This window comes from Gymnoscopelus braueri (assembly GCF_963280865.1).
Source record: "Gymnoscopelus braueri genome assembly, chromosome: 8".
NCBI lineage: Eukaryota > Metazoa > Chordata > Actinopteri > Myctophiformes > Myctophidae > Gymnoscopelus > Gymnoscopelus braueri.
The window spans coordinates 5,945,787-5,960,440 of NC_137609.1; the positions used below are offsets into that span (position 1 = coordinate 5,945,787).

General features: G+C 40.0%; 1 protein-coding gene across 1 annotated transcript in view; it reads left to right on the forward strand.

Annotated features, from left to right (window-relative positions):
* Nucleotides 1–3,169: 3,169 nt before the first annotated feature.
* LOC308090584 (uncharacterized protein) overlaps nucleotides 3,170–14,654 on the forward strand; it is a 12,163-nt gene continuing 678 nt past the window's right edge. The window contains exons 1-11 of the mRNA XM_080435812.1: nucleotides 3,170–3,208; nucleotides 8,524–8,635; nucleotides 9,047–9,089; nucleotides 9,754–9,797; nucleotides 10,029–10,074; nucleotides 11,040–11,074; nucleotides 11,404–11,448; nucleotides 11,575–11,605; nucleotides 12,154–12,224; nucleotides 13,122–13,181; nucleotides 13,382–13,441. Coding sequence (XP_080291938.1) covers nucleotides 8,533–8,635; nucleotides 9,047–9,089; nucleotides 9,754–9,797; nucleotides 10,029–10,074; nucleotides 11,040–11,074; nucleotides 11,404–11,448; nucleotides 11,575–11,605; nucleotides 12,154–12,224; nucleotides 13,122–13,181; nucleotides 13,382–13,441 — 538 coding nt within the window. The 5' untranslated portion in view covers nucleotides 3,170–3,208; nucleotides 8,524–8,532. The remainder of the gene's footprint in view (nucleotides 3,209–8,523; nucleotides 8,636–9,046; nucleotides 9,090–9,753; nucleotides 9,798–10,028; nucleotides 10,075–11,039; nucleotides 11,075–11,403; nucleotides 11,449–11,574; nucleotides 11,606–12,153; nucleotides 12,225–13,121; nucleotides 13,182–13,381; nucleotides 13,442–14,654) is intronic.

A 14,654-nucleotide genomic window follows, 5' to 3' on the forward strand; every position in this document is an offset into this window, starting at 1 on the left:
TACAAGCTCACAACGCCTCGCAATGCGAACCTGGGGTCCTTGGGGACCCCCCAAAATAATTTGGGGACCCCCCTTTTAGGTTAGGTATTGTTGGGGTATTAGTCACTTGCGTTTGTAAGATCGGCTATTTTTGCAACTTGTGCACAACACTCTTGTACAGACAAGGAGGGCATTACATTTACGGAAAACATAAAGAGTTGAAATGTGGAGATATACAAGGTTTCTGCCCGACAGCAGCGATATGCTTTCTCAACAGGAACCTCTTGTAACTTCTTGTGCCGTCTAGGCTATGTGAAACATTCATGGCCTGTTGCCTCATGTTCCTTGAAAGGGAAGGAACTGATTTAAATCAACAAAATGAATCCAAAATTGATCTTGGACGACTAAGAATCAATAGTTTTTTTTCTCTATCATAGTCGTACAATATTGGTAACAATGTTACTAACCATTGTGAAGCTGGCATCCCTATTTTGGGCATTTTGGGTATTTTTTACAAATGTTGTCATTTTTTGAATTTTAGATGTTTAGCTATTTAGCATTTTGCTATTTGCTAAGTACAGTACAGGTCTCAAGTGGTTAAAGTAGGGGTATTCAATGTCTTTCAGCCCAAGGACCCCCTAGCTGAAAGACAGATGAAGTAGGGACCCCCACTGCATACTGTATACATTTGTATTTTCATAGATTTTATATATAGACCAACACCAAATCTCTTTGCCAAAAATTGCCGATCTACAGGCGTTGTGATATTGTAGATCTGCTAAGTTCTCTTCAGAATAGGGATAATAGGGTTCAAGTGGTTAATGTAAAAAGGAAAAAAGTTCAATCGCACAAAGATTTGGCGGCCCCCCTGTAGTAACTCTGAGGACCCCCTAGGGGTCCCGGACCCCCTGTTGAAGACCCCTGGGTTAAAGGGAAATGCCACTCTGGTGTCTCTTGCTTTCACGTGTCCCTGTTTCCTGTTTCACAGGAACTCAAACCGAGGGCATCTGATCAAAAGACAATCCTATCAAACAAGGAAATCAATGGGTTTCTGTATGTGTCATCGTTCCTGTTTACCACAGTGGTTCTCAAACCTTCTCATGTCAAGGACCCCTGTTGTAAATCCTCTCCTGTCCAGTTGAGAGGTTTTGAACTAGTACTTGTTTGGCACACACAGCGGGACGATTCTACAAATGTCTTCTAAATCCTAACACTTATGTTCCCCCCCCCCCCGAAGCAAAGATTTTAGTTACAAATGTTCGCTTAAAAAAATATAGCCTATATATTCAAAGATTTGCACACATTTTCATAGCAGAAATAGCAGATCTACAAGCTATGAGCTTGTATACAGTATATCTGCTATTTTTGAATAGCCAAAGTATAAAATAATACAAAACGAACTACAAGCTCACAACGTGTCATGTGACGCATTGGGTGCTTGTAGATCGGCTATTTTCAACGATCCGATATCGAGCTTGAGAACATCATTCAGGCGAATAGAACAGGGCGCCGTGTCCATTGAGTTCAATGGAGAAAGTGGTGCCCTGTTCTATTCGATTCCTCAAGCTACAGTATGTAGGTTGAAAGTGGTCCACTGATTTTGATGCTATATTAACTCATTTTGCTGGGGACCCCCTGGAATACCCTCAAGGACCCCTGGAGGTCCCTGGACCCCACTTTGAGAACCACTGCTCTACAAGGATCAGAGATGGCCCTGGCCAGCCACAAATAAAAACGGAGACTCAGTTTTGCCTCAATCTGTTGCGTTGCAGTGATGTTTATCTTTAAAGAAAATACCAGTTAGTGGTGGAAGAAGTACTCAGATTTTTATTTATTCATTACTTAAGAAGAAGTAGCAATACCACAATGTACTAATACCACAATGCACTAATGTAAGTCGAGACCCCCACACCCCAGCTCATCACAAAGGGTGGAAGAGCTTTTGCAGTCCGGGCCCCTAAGCTTTGGAACGCCCTACCTGTCCCCCTAATGGCCCGTTCATAGTCCCTAGATGGGTCTAAAACGTGCGTCAGGGGGTGAGGGATTCCGTCCGTTCTTTACAGACGCATGCATAGTCGCTGACGTTAAATCCGTAGGAATAAGACGTGCAAAATCAGTATCATCTTTTAAAACTCTTCTGAAAACGTATCTCTATGCTAGGGCCTTTTCTTAAATTTTACTACCACTTTTGTTTTATTTGAGTATATCTGTATGTATTTTGTGCCACTTGCTTTATTCTCTTATCGTCTGTAATAGCTTTTATCCAAAGTTTTATCATGATTGTTCTTTTTATTCTGCTCTGTAAAGCACTTTGTGACTTGTCTGGAAATGTGCTATATAAATAAATTCATTAATGTAGAAATACTCTGTTACAAGTAAAAGTCACACATTCAAAATGTTGCTTGAGCAAAAGAACAAAAGTATTGGCATCAAAATGTAGGCTACTCACAGTATCAAACAGTAAAGTAAAAGTACTCATTTTGCAGAGTGGTCCATACTATTGTATTGTAATCAGTGATGTGTTCATCACTTTAACGTTGCAGCTGGTAAAGGTGGGGCTGATTTTAATGACTTTATGTGCTGCTGGGAACCTAACCTATAGTAATATCATTTTTCACCTAATGTATGTTTGGTATTAATAACCTAAATCTTGAGTACCTTGCTTGAGTAAATGAACTTAGTTACTTTCCATCAACTGTGTGTGTGTGTGTGTGTGTGTGTGTGTGTGTGTGTGTGTGTGTGTGTGTGTGTGTGTGTGTGTGTGTGTGTGTGTGTGTGTGTGTGTGTGTGTGTGTGTGTGTGTGTGTTTAATATACAGTAGTTGTGAGTCCCACAAGAAGAGTTTGAGAAATACAGTGGGTGTTATGTGAGGACAATTTCCGATGATTGTAGATCATCTATTTCAAACTATTATTTATTTTTTTCACATTTTGTTCTTTTTTTTACTTTTTCGGCTATTCACACATCATGCCCAAAATAGGGACCCTGCAGGTTGAAATTGGTTAAACACCAAATGGCTGAGAATCAGACTGATGCACCTTGTGTCCGCTATAGCGAGGGTCTCATTCCTCTGAGCCTGGCGAGGGTGCGGATGTGGTGAGGGCTTCAGTTTGAAAGAGGAAGCACATTAACCTCTTCCGTCTGCACGAGAAACCTCTGTACCGTCGCTATTGTCTTGGTCACACTTTGAGAATGGAGAGGGCCATCTGAGAGGGAGGCTTCACTGGAGGTAAAACATGTAAAATGTCATTCTCTTTGTGTGCTTGCTTTTTGGTGGAGAGTTGAAAATTATATATAATAATTGCTTTCTGGGGTGTCTATGGTGGTATCAAAAGCAGCATTTGCATATGTTTTTGTGGAATTATTATACATTTTATAGTGCTGCTGAACTGTATGTAGCTAAGGAATGAGAAAATGAGGCTTAATTGGTGGTTTGAGTTGGGTGAGGCCCGCAAACACTGAAGAACATTGATTGTTTTATTTAATTAATCAATGTTTAATTGAGATTTCATGCCATTACAAGGCCTTCATCAGAGATGTTGTTTTGCCGAAAGCAAGAGTTTTGCCTTTATTCAGGGGTCTGGTTTTCCACTTTAAAAAATAACACTGCTGCTGAAGTCAGATTCTGGACAATTAATTAGTGTGACAATATCAAAACCCTGAATACTTAGTTGGCTGGGTCCCATAGGGCTCTATGCTTGGTCTGGTGTTTTTTTCCCCTTTACATCAAATCTCGAAATAACCGATCTACAAGCTCATGTGTTGCGTTGCTACACGTTGTGAGCTTGTAGAACCACTATTGTCGCCAAATGTTTTCCCCAGAATAGGGAAGCTAGTCTTGAATTGAACTGTCTTGTTTTTAGGCCTTCATTTCCATTGTATGTCTCATAGGTCAGTAATTAATCCTCAGATAAATACCAGTACTGTAGTCATGAGTAATCATGTGATATACATTAACAGAATGTGTGTGTGTGTGTGTGTGTGTGTGTGTGTGTGTGTGTGTGTGTGTGTGTGTGTGTGTGTGTGTGTGTGCGTGTGCGTGTGCGTGTGCGTGTGCGTGAGTGTGTGCGTGAGTGTGTGGTGATTGACCTCAAATCTGGCATGTGTGACCCAAATGACCCGGGGGTATTATTTAACATATTTTGAAAACTAAAACATTCTTTACACTTTAAAGCATGATTTGGGGGTCAAGGTTCAATAGGTACTCTGCTTCACTCAAATCATTGAATTAAATTCAGTTCAATTCAATTCAACAACTTTATTTATTCCACTAGGATCAATTAGTTTTGAGCATCTTGTGCAGCGAAAGACAGTAACTTAAAAAAAAGAAAAAAGAAAGAAAAGTGCTCCAATTGGAGCCAATGAGGAATAATGTTCAATCTTAAATATTCTCAAGTAAACAAGATTAAGGTAACATTTTAAATCACTTTATCGTTGCAGCTGGTAAAGGTGGGGCTGATTTCAATGACTTTATGTGCTGCTGGGAACCTAACCTATAGTAATATAATTTTTCACCTAATGTATGTTTGGTATTAACAACCTAAATCTTGAGTACCTTGCTTGAGTAAATGAACTTAGTTACTTTCCATCAACTGTGTGTGTGTGTGTGTGTGTGTGTGTGTGTGTGTGTGTGTGTGTGTGTGTGTGTGTGTGTGTGTGTGTGTGTGTGTGTGTGTGTGTGTGTGTGTGTGTGTGTGTGTGTGTGTGTGTGTGTGTGTGTGTGACACAATATAGCTTGGCATTCGTCATAGGAAGCTTAAAACATGTCACATGAGCTTGTAGATCATCTATTTCGAAACTATTATTTATTTTTTCACATTTTGTTCTTTTTTTTACTTTTTCGGCTATTCACACATCATGCCCAAAATAGGGACCCTGCAGGTTGAAATTGGTTAAACACCAAATGGCTGAGAATCAGACTGATGCACCTTGTGTCCGCTATAGCGAGGGTCTCATTCCTCTGAGCCTGGCGAGGGTGCGGATGTGGTGAGGGCTTCAGTTTGAAAGAGGAAGCACATTAATCTCTTCCGTCTGCACGAGAAACCTCTGTACCGTCGCTATTGTCTTGGTCACACTTTGAGAATGGAGACGGCCATCTAAGAGGGAGGCTTCACTGGAGGTAAAACATGTAAAATGTCATTCTCTTTGTGTGCTTGCTTTTTGGTGGAGAGTTGAAAATTATATATGATAATTGCTTTCTGGGGTGTCTATGGTGGTATCAAAAGCAGCATTTGCATATGTTTTTGTGGAATTATTATACATTTTATAGTGCTGCTGAACTGTATGTAGCTAAGGAATGAGAAAATTAGGCTTAATTGGTGGTTTGAGTTGGGTGAGGCCCGCAAACACTGAAGAACATTGATTGTTTTATTTAATTAATCAATTTTTAATTGAGATTTCATGCCATTCAGGGGTCTGGTTTTCCACTTTAAAAAATAACAATGCTGCTGAAGTCAGATTCTGGACAATTAATTAGTGTGACAATATCAAAACCCTGAATACTTAGTTGGCTGGGTCCCACAGGGCTCTATGCTTGGTCTGGTGTTTCTTTCCCCTTTACATCAAATCTCGAAATAACCGATCTACAAGCTCATGTGTTGCGTTGCTACACGTTGTGAGCTTGTAGAACCACTATTGTCGCCAAATGTTTCCCCCAGAATAGGGAAGCTAGTCTTGAATTGAACTGTCTTGTTTTTAGGCCTTCATTTCCATTGTATGTCTCATAGGTCAGTAATTAATCCTCAGATAAATACCAGTACTTGGTGTAGTCATGAGTAATCATGTGATATACATTCACAGAATGTGTGTGTGTGTGTGTGTGTGTGTGTGTGTGTGTGTGTGTGTGTGTGTGTGTGTGTGTGTGTGTGTGTGTGTGTGTGTGTGTGTGTGTGTGTGTGTGCGCGTGCGTGCGTGTGCGTGTGCGCGTGTTTGTGTGGTGATTGACCTCAAATCTGGCATGTGTGACCCAAATGACCCGGGGGTATTATTTAACATATTTTGAAAACTAAAACATTCTTTACACTTTAAAGCATGATTTGGGGGTCAAGGTTCAATAGGTACTATGCTTCACTCAAATCATTGAATTAAATTCAGTTCAATTCAATTCAACAACTTTATTAATTCCACTAGGATCAATTAGTTTTGAGCATCTTGTGCAGCGAAAGACAGTAACTTAAAAAAAAATAAAAAAAATAAAAGTGCTCCAATTGGAGCCAATGAGGAATAATGTTAAATCTTAAATATTCTCAAGTAAACAAGATTAAGGTAAAATAATAAAAAAAAAGAAAGAAAAAAAAATGTATTTAAACGCTGCAGAGGTTGAACAATATTGAATGAAGGTTAAAGCGAGTAAAACACATCATACTCAGTATCTTCAGCAGCATGACAATGTGTTTTGTTGTTGTTTAAATGGAGCAAAAATATCCAACATTTATTTTTCAGGCCATGGTCCCTTTGACCACTTTATCATTCTCCTGTCACCACAGCTGAGAAAATTTATCATCCATGAACTGACTCATCATGGATGATAAACGTATACTAGTGATTCTCAGAGTGGACCCCCTGGAACCCCCTCATGGACCCCTGGGGGTCTGCGGACCCCGAGAGGTCCTTGACAGGGTTCCAGAGGGTCCCCAGCTAAACGTGTTAATATAGCATCAGAAGCAGTTAGTTAAACCACATAAACCCTGTATACATCAGCTATTTTTCAGAAAATCTTGAAAAGAAATTGGAATATTTTTTAAAACATTTTAACACCACAAATCTTGTATGGGGGTCCCTGGCATAAAATATTTTCAGATGGGGCTCAAAGGTTTGAGAACCACTAACTTATTATACCACATTCTAGCTTATTGGTAAAGGCTATGAAAATGCAAGTTAAGGTTGCAGACTTGCAGCATACCTGACAGTGTCATTTCAGTTTGACTTTGTGTTTTGGACAAATGTGGTTATAGTCACGGAGAGCGTTTACAGGAAAAAACAAGACAGGGTACCTGTGTGAGGTTTCTTCACATACGATTTTAGTGCAGGTACTGACGTCAGCAGTGGTGGAAAAAGTACTCACATTTGTTACTTAAGTAAAAGTATCAATACTGCGATGTGGATATACTCTGTAACAAGTGAAAGTCTGGAATTTACTTGAGTAAAAGTACAAAAGTATTGGCATCAAAATGTATCTAAAGTACCAAAAGTAGAAAGTACTCATTGTGCAGAATGTCCCATTTCACAAGTTTTCAAATGCATAAAATGTATAAAAAATCTTTTGAAAATAGCAGATCTACAAGCTCACAATGCGTCGCAATGCGATGCATTGTGAGCTTGTAGATCGATTTTTTTTAAATGGCCGAAATGTATATAGGGCTGAAGTGGTTATTGTATGTTTTGTAATAATAATCAAAATCTACAAAGTAACTAGTAACTAAAGTTCTCTAATAATTGTAGAAGTAAAAGTACAATATTTGCCTCTGAGATGTAATGGAGTAGAAGTGAAAGTACAGAAAATTGGAAATACTCCAGTATAAAAATACCTCAAAAAAGTAAAGTACTTCAGTAAATGTACTTTACACCACTGGACATCAGTGAAAAACACAGTGTAACATCATAAAGGCTTTCTGTTGTACTTTTTTGGGTCACTTGCGTACTTAAAGGGGGTGTAATTAAGTGATATATACTGCATTGTCTGATAGTAATCATTGCTATAGTGTTTGTTCAGTAATAGGGGTCTCCCCTTCTCTCCAGCTCTTTAATAAACAGAAAATACATGTTCAGGTCAGGATGCCAGTTACATCCAATCAGGAGATAGCACTCATACAGGAAACAAGTGAAATTGGAAGTGATGAAACAAAAAAAAACTAACAAATGAGCTGAAAAGAAATTGGAACTGGACAAAAACAATTGTGAGGTTATCCCTTCTGATTGAATAAAATTGTTATCCCGGCCTGAAAATGTATGTTCTGTTTACTAAAGAGCTGGAGAGACAGGTAGACCCCCTGTTACTGAACAACCACTCTATAGCAGTGATTTTCAACCTTTTTCGTGTCAAGGACCCCCAAATTGACACATATTAGCCCAAGGACCCCCATTTGAAAAGATATGCCAAGGACTCAACCATTTTGATTTCTTGGGGGTCCCGATCTACACTGTATCATCATCATTAGTGTTCATTTTACTCTAAGAGTGTACAAATGGAACCAAATGGACCCGTTAGGGTCCATTTGGTTCAATGTTATTTGTACACTCTCAGAGTTACAGACACATAAGGGCCAATTTGGTTCCTAACTATTAATTTGGCTGGGGACCACCTGGAACCCCCTCAAGGACCACTGGTGGTCCCCAGACCACTGGTTGAGAACCACTGCTCTTTGGCAGTGATGATTACTATCAGAATATAGAGCATTAACAACTTCTTTTGTTTTCTTTTACAAAAACATATCACTTACACTCCCTTCAAACTGATACATCTTTCTTCCTGCTTTGGTAATGTAATCTCTAGTCTGTGCTGTAACTGTTGTAATGACTCAATTTCCTCTTATGTGTTGTTGACAGTATGACAGTATGACAGGCAGCGACAGCGTTGTGGCCGCTGGCCTCACGGTCGCATCTGTGCTCTCGCTCAGTATGCTCACGTTCCTGTGTCTGCGATGCAAAAAGAAAAGCAGTAAGTTCAACCAAAAGCTTTTTCTTTTTTTTTTAAACAGTGGTTCTCAAACAAAGTGTGGGGTTCAGGGACCCCCAGGGATCCTCGAGGGCACAGGGCGTCCCCAGAAAAATGAGGAACAGTTTAATGTCACTGTTCACTGGCTAAAAAAAGAAACTAAACAGAAAAAAAACAGAAAACAACCAAACTGACATTAATATCACCAATATACATGCTTTTGAATTCCAGATCGATACTACCAGGTCCATTATTACATCTCTCTCTCTCTCTCTCTCTCTCTCTCTCTCTCTCTCTTTTTTTTTTTTTTCCAAACACCATATGGTTTAACCTCTGGCGGTTTGTTGACAGTTTGCATGACTGAATGTGTAACAGTGTCGTCTGTCATTATGCTTTACCTCTCCTCTCCCACAGAGATCATACATGAAGAAAACTACCTATATGACCCGCAGACATTGTGAGTATCTATAAATAAATATTCATTCAGCCTGACCCAGTGGTGGAAAGTTACCAAGTACAAATACTCAAGTCCTGCAGTAAAGGGATAGTTCACCCCCAAAATGACCTTTTTTCTATCGATTACTCACCCCATGGAGACTTGAATTCATGGATATGTATTTGTTTTTGTCACATTCCTAAGCCAATAATTTGATGACCGGCAGCGGTTCCGGTAGGAGACACAAAGAGTCTCCTTTGTGTCTCCTACCGGGACCGCTGCCTACCGGTCCGCTGGTCATCATATGATTGGCTTAGGAATGCGACAAAAACAAAAAAAAGAATTCAAGTCTCCATGGGGTGACTAATCGATAGAAAAAAATACATTTTTGGGTGAACTATCCCTTTAAGTACAATTTAGAGGTACTTTAACCTATCAGAGTTCAGGTAACATACCTATCTACTCATTTTAAAATGACATGACATGTTCTTTGTTATGATATGAGAAATGTACAGGATATATCTTTTAAATACATTTGCCCCAAATGCCACTTCCGCTTCAATTCCTTCAAACTCATGATCGATAAGAATGTTTTCATTAACTTCTGACATCATAAATTATTATTTCATATTACCACAAGATTGTTGTGTATGTTGAACTAACTTACAAAGCACTATGTTGACAGCCAACGCGAGGGGAGCAGGTTTGCTGTGATGCGCTCAAAAACAGGTAAACATACTTAAACAATGATGTCATTATTTATTATACACAATTATACAGGTTATTATTACATAATTATACAATTATTACAGATTATACATGTTGATGTCATCATATTCAATATAAAAATATCTAGGCAGGTCAGGAAGCTAAATCAATCCCTATTTTCTTTCTCTTTTCTCATATTAGTGTTTTATCAGTGGTGAAATATGTATTTATTTTCCTGCTCTATTGTTCCAGTCACCAGACCTAATCAGATCACAAGACAGCTACCTACAGCCCCGGGGTAAGTAAGCTACAATGTGATAATACTACCATCACTGCATCCATGAACCTCCTATTTTGGCCTTCCTCTTCTCCTCTTGCCTGGCAGCTCCATCTTCAGCATGCTTCTCCCAATGTACCCCTCATCCCTCCTCTGCACATGTCCAAACCATCTGAACCTCGCCTCTCTTGTTGTATCCCCAAACCTTCTAACATGGGCTGATCCTGTAACATAGTCATATCTGATCCTGTCTATCCTGTCACTCCTAATACGAATCATTAGCAGCAGCTACAAAAATCTAGTGTTGTTTCATTTCCCCTCACCTTCTCTCTCTCTACACAATTCCTGGGGAAAACAAATTATTTCCATCAGCCATGTTCCTTGTTCTTTTTAACCCAAGCATTTATATTTTCCTTTACATTTCCGCTCATCGGACGTACGTTTATGACATCAACGAGCGTGGTGCACAACACATCAACAGTGTGTCAGCGACTGGGGCGCTCGGGTGGCGCAGTGGTAAAAGTGCCTGCCCGTGGTGCATCAAAGTGGTGCATCCGGCTTTGTCGGATGCACCACGAACACAATTGGCCCGTGTTCGGGGGAGGGAAGCCGGGGAGGGTGATATGTGTCATTGCATGTAATCCTACGGGCTGGGGTGGCACCTGTCAGCAGGGAGTGTTTGGCGGGAGGAGTAGAACGAAAGCTCTGTGTCCTCCCAGTGGGGGCTCCTCACTGGCAGGTGAGTCAGTAGGATACAGCATCAGTGACCGTACGCACAGATGTGTGTGGGGAGGAATTAATTGGCATAACGACTGCATTGGGGAGAAAAAGGGGTAAACATGCATGTGTTCAATAGCCTTTGTGGTGGGAATTTTCAAGATGTAGGCTAAGCTAGAATTTGCTCTTTTTAGATAAGGATTAACAGACCTTTTTTTTTTCTTCCGCATGGTAAACTCTGAATTTAAACAATCACAACAATTTTCCAGGGAAGCTCCAGTGGAACCTGCACAGATCTCACCAGGTGAGCCAGTTACTGTATGTCTAATGTATGCTACTTTATGCTCCAAAAATAATGGACCCTCAAGCTCACGAATGCGACGCGATGTGAGCTTCTGGATCAGCTATTTTTGACAAGTGGCATCGTCGTACAACAGAGGATAAATGAGACTTTAGTTTGCCATACATGTTCAGTCGCACACAAAACATGTCACTCAGCTCATTATGACAGCCCAGTTAATTAAGATAATGACATGTTTTTATATAAATCATCATCGATTACGATCGTAACGATGTATTTACATCATGCCATTTACATGTAATTTAAGTAAATAATCTTCATGTTGATTATAGTCACAAATAACGAGGAGCAGCCTAATTATGAGAATGTCTCACGTGGTAAGTACGACTGAGAACATTTTTCACCTCTATAGTTATTACGATACAGTATACGCATGATGTACGGGGAAAAGTACCCATGGTCTAATATTCTCTGGCTTTTTTTCTGATTTCTGTGTCATTTAGCTCAGAGAGGAAGTATGGAAGCGATGTATGTGTAAGTATAACACCTTGTGGTACTTAAGAACATCCTCACTAAAATAAATATCACCCACAGTATGTTGATGCCTGCTAGTGATTAAACAACATATTCTCACCCTCAAGTCATACTACTGTTATGTATAGTGACAAGTTGTGTCACCCATTTGATGCGAAGGGACTGCCCTGTCACACTTCTCACTCTCAACAATAGGTTGATGCGTCTGCTAAAAGCTAAAAACTTCGCGTCAACATCTGATGCAAAAGTCTGGTTGCGTCAAACGGGCGCCACATGGTCAAATCCTGTCCCAACTCGGGTGTGAGAATGAGAACCACTTTTAACCTGGCATCTTTATTTTTATTTGGGCATGTCATAGGCACGGATTTCCAAAAGATTCACACTTTTTTGAAACATTTCGTAAAACAGAGAATCGCGTCAAAACCACTTTGTGAGATATTTTCGCTGCACCATCATACAACAAAGTATAAAATATGGTTTGAGTGGTTAAAAGAATATTATTTGTTTCATGCATAATCAACAGGCAAACGTCTCTTTTGTTTTTGCAGAAATCCACTTCCAGAATCAGATGTATATCAAAATGTTGATGTGATTACAGAGATGGCGAACACACAAAACGGTATGTCTTACTTCCCATTTATTAACACGAGTTCAAATAACAATAATAACATAGATAAGCACAAAGAAGTCTATTGGTATGAGGAGTTGGAATGCCATACATTATGTTTTGAACCTATTTTTTCTATTCATCATACAATAATGTATAGGGTTTCAGTGGTTAAATGTACCATAGTGAAGTTAAAGGCCAACTTTTAGTGGACAATAGAGATTTAATTTGATATTCAATGCTTTTACCTGGGTAGCTTCTCATAGGATGGGAGATCTCGGCCATGGCCTAAAGACTTTGCAATGGTCCTGCGATACAGTTAGTTTTTAATTCTCTGAATCGGTTCCACCCAGTTTTAGCCCATACATTGAATTTAGATGTCACCAGACATATTGGTAGTAGGTAGGTGTAGATCTCTGATAGCCTGGCTATGCAAGACGAATATTTGGCTACAGTGGAATATCGGATTGTGTGCATGTGTGTATTTTCACATGTGTGTATCATATGTGGGTGGGTGGTGATATATGTTGTAGTGGAGAATAATGCAAATTGAAACTAACGTGCGGCAATGAAGGGGAAACTGAGGGGGAGTCAAGTCACAACATGTCCTTTAAAATAGCATTTGTGGTTCAAATAAATGTCTCAGTGAAAAGAAAAGTCAGGTTCAACAGCAGGCAGCATTAGCAGAACTTTGTTGTTCTGTCTTACTATATTAAAAAGGTAGGGACATTGATGGACAGACAGACAGACAGACAGACAGACAGACAGACAGACAGACAGACAGACAGACAGACAGACAGACAGACAGACAGACAGACAGTGCCATGACAAATGACAGGACCACATTCTGTAATAAGCTTGGTTAACTAATTTAGCTCTTCTCTGTGATTTTTTTCTTTGTTCTTTTAGAAGAAGATAATAATCAGTATGATTATGAGAACATTTTTCCATCTTTACCAATCAGTGAGGGTAAGTTGATTTCTATATGTATTTATTTTCAAATGTTTTCATCTAAATCATTTTGGGGGGTAAATAATTTTTAACACTTTGAATGGAGGAATATTTTATATCAATCAATCTTTATTAGAAACAGAACTAGACCATCTGTATCTGAGTGAAAATCTACTTATAAATAAGTGATTGACTCAAGCTGTTGTGCCATCAAACAGATGGTGACGACTACGAGAACTCAGACTTCTTGGAGCAAGTGGCAAATCAGCAGAAAGAAGGTAAGTGTCATGAATAGATAAAACATTGAATTCTGGGGGAGAACATTAGGCAAAAACAGCAGATATACAAGGTCATTATGGTGCAAAGTAGTACACTATACACACAACCGATTCTGAACAGATTCAACGGAACTGTTGATGTCTGATGTATTCAACAACATACCTTGAGATCAGACTGTTTAGTTCTTATAGACTGGAGCAGACGATGAGAGACAGCTCATGCTTGAACTCTGTGTTGTGTGGGTTTACTGTGTGTGTGGGTTTACTGTGTGTGTGTGTGTGTGTGTGTGTGTGTGTGTGTGTGTGTGTGTGTGTGTGTGTGTGTGTGTGTGTGTGTGTGTGTGTGTGTGTGTGTGTGTGTGTGTGTTTGTGTGCGTGGTGTGTGTGTGTGTGTGTGTGTGTGTGTGTGTGTGTGTGTGTGTGTGTGTGTGTGTGTGTGTGTGTGTGTGGATGGATGTAACACCTCCCCCCAAACACACACACACACACACACACACACACACACACACACACTGGGGGGTTGGCGGCAGGGCTGCGATTGAAAAGTGAGTGTGAACATTAATGTGAAAGAACAAAATCTAGTGTGTCTTCATGAGCTGTCTTCCTTTGAACTTGTGTTGCCGTAAAACCACAACTAAAACTTGCTTGTTGGCGCCTCAGCTTTTGAAAACGGAAGTCACTGCATGCACCCTTAGGCCAGAATTTCCACTTGCACACAATCTCAAAATCTAATGGGCGGCTTGCCCTGAAACATGAGAGCCTTCCACCTTGGGCCAAAATTTGCACGTGCACAAATTGGCAGATAACCACGACATTTGCTGTGCACACATCCACGGTCCCTTGACCTGTTTACTAGCACTACCCTCAGGTCAAACTTTATATTTGTATCCTGCCCAATAGCAGCAAGGCTCTCTAGGCATGGCAATGCCAATTGTCCGGCCGGTTGGTCATTTGGTCGTTTGCCAAGGTGCTGGGCTCTCATTGGTGTCACTTAGACCCCCTCCCCTTTTCACATTGGCCAGTGATAGATATTTCAGAACGTTTGGACCGCATATTATGTAACAAAAGCACATAGCCACTGACCAGAGGGGAAGTGTTTATACCTTTCAACCTGGTGTCCCTGTTTTGGGCACTAGCCAATGTTTAAAAATTAGCGCATAGGCAGGAGGTTGAGCACTTCTCCCCCGAAACAATTGGCTTGGACTTTGACTTG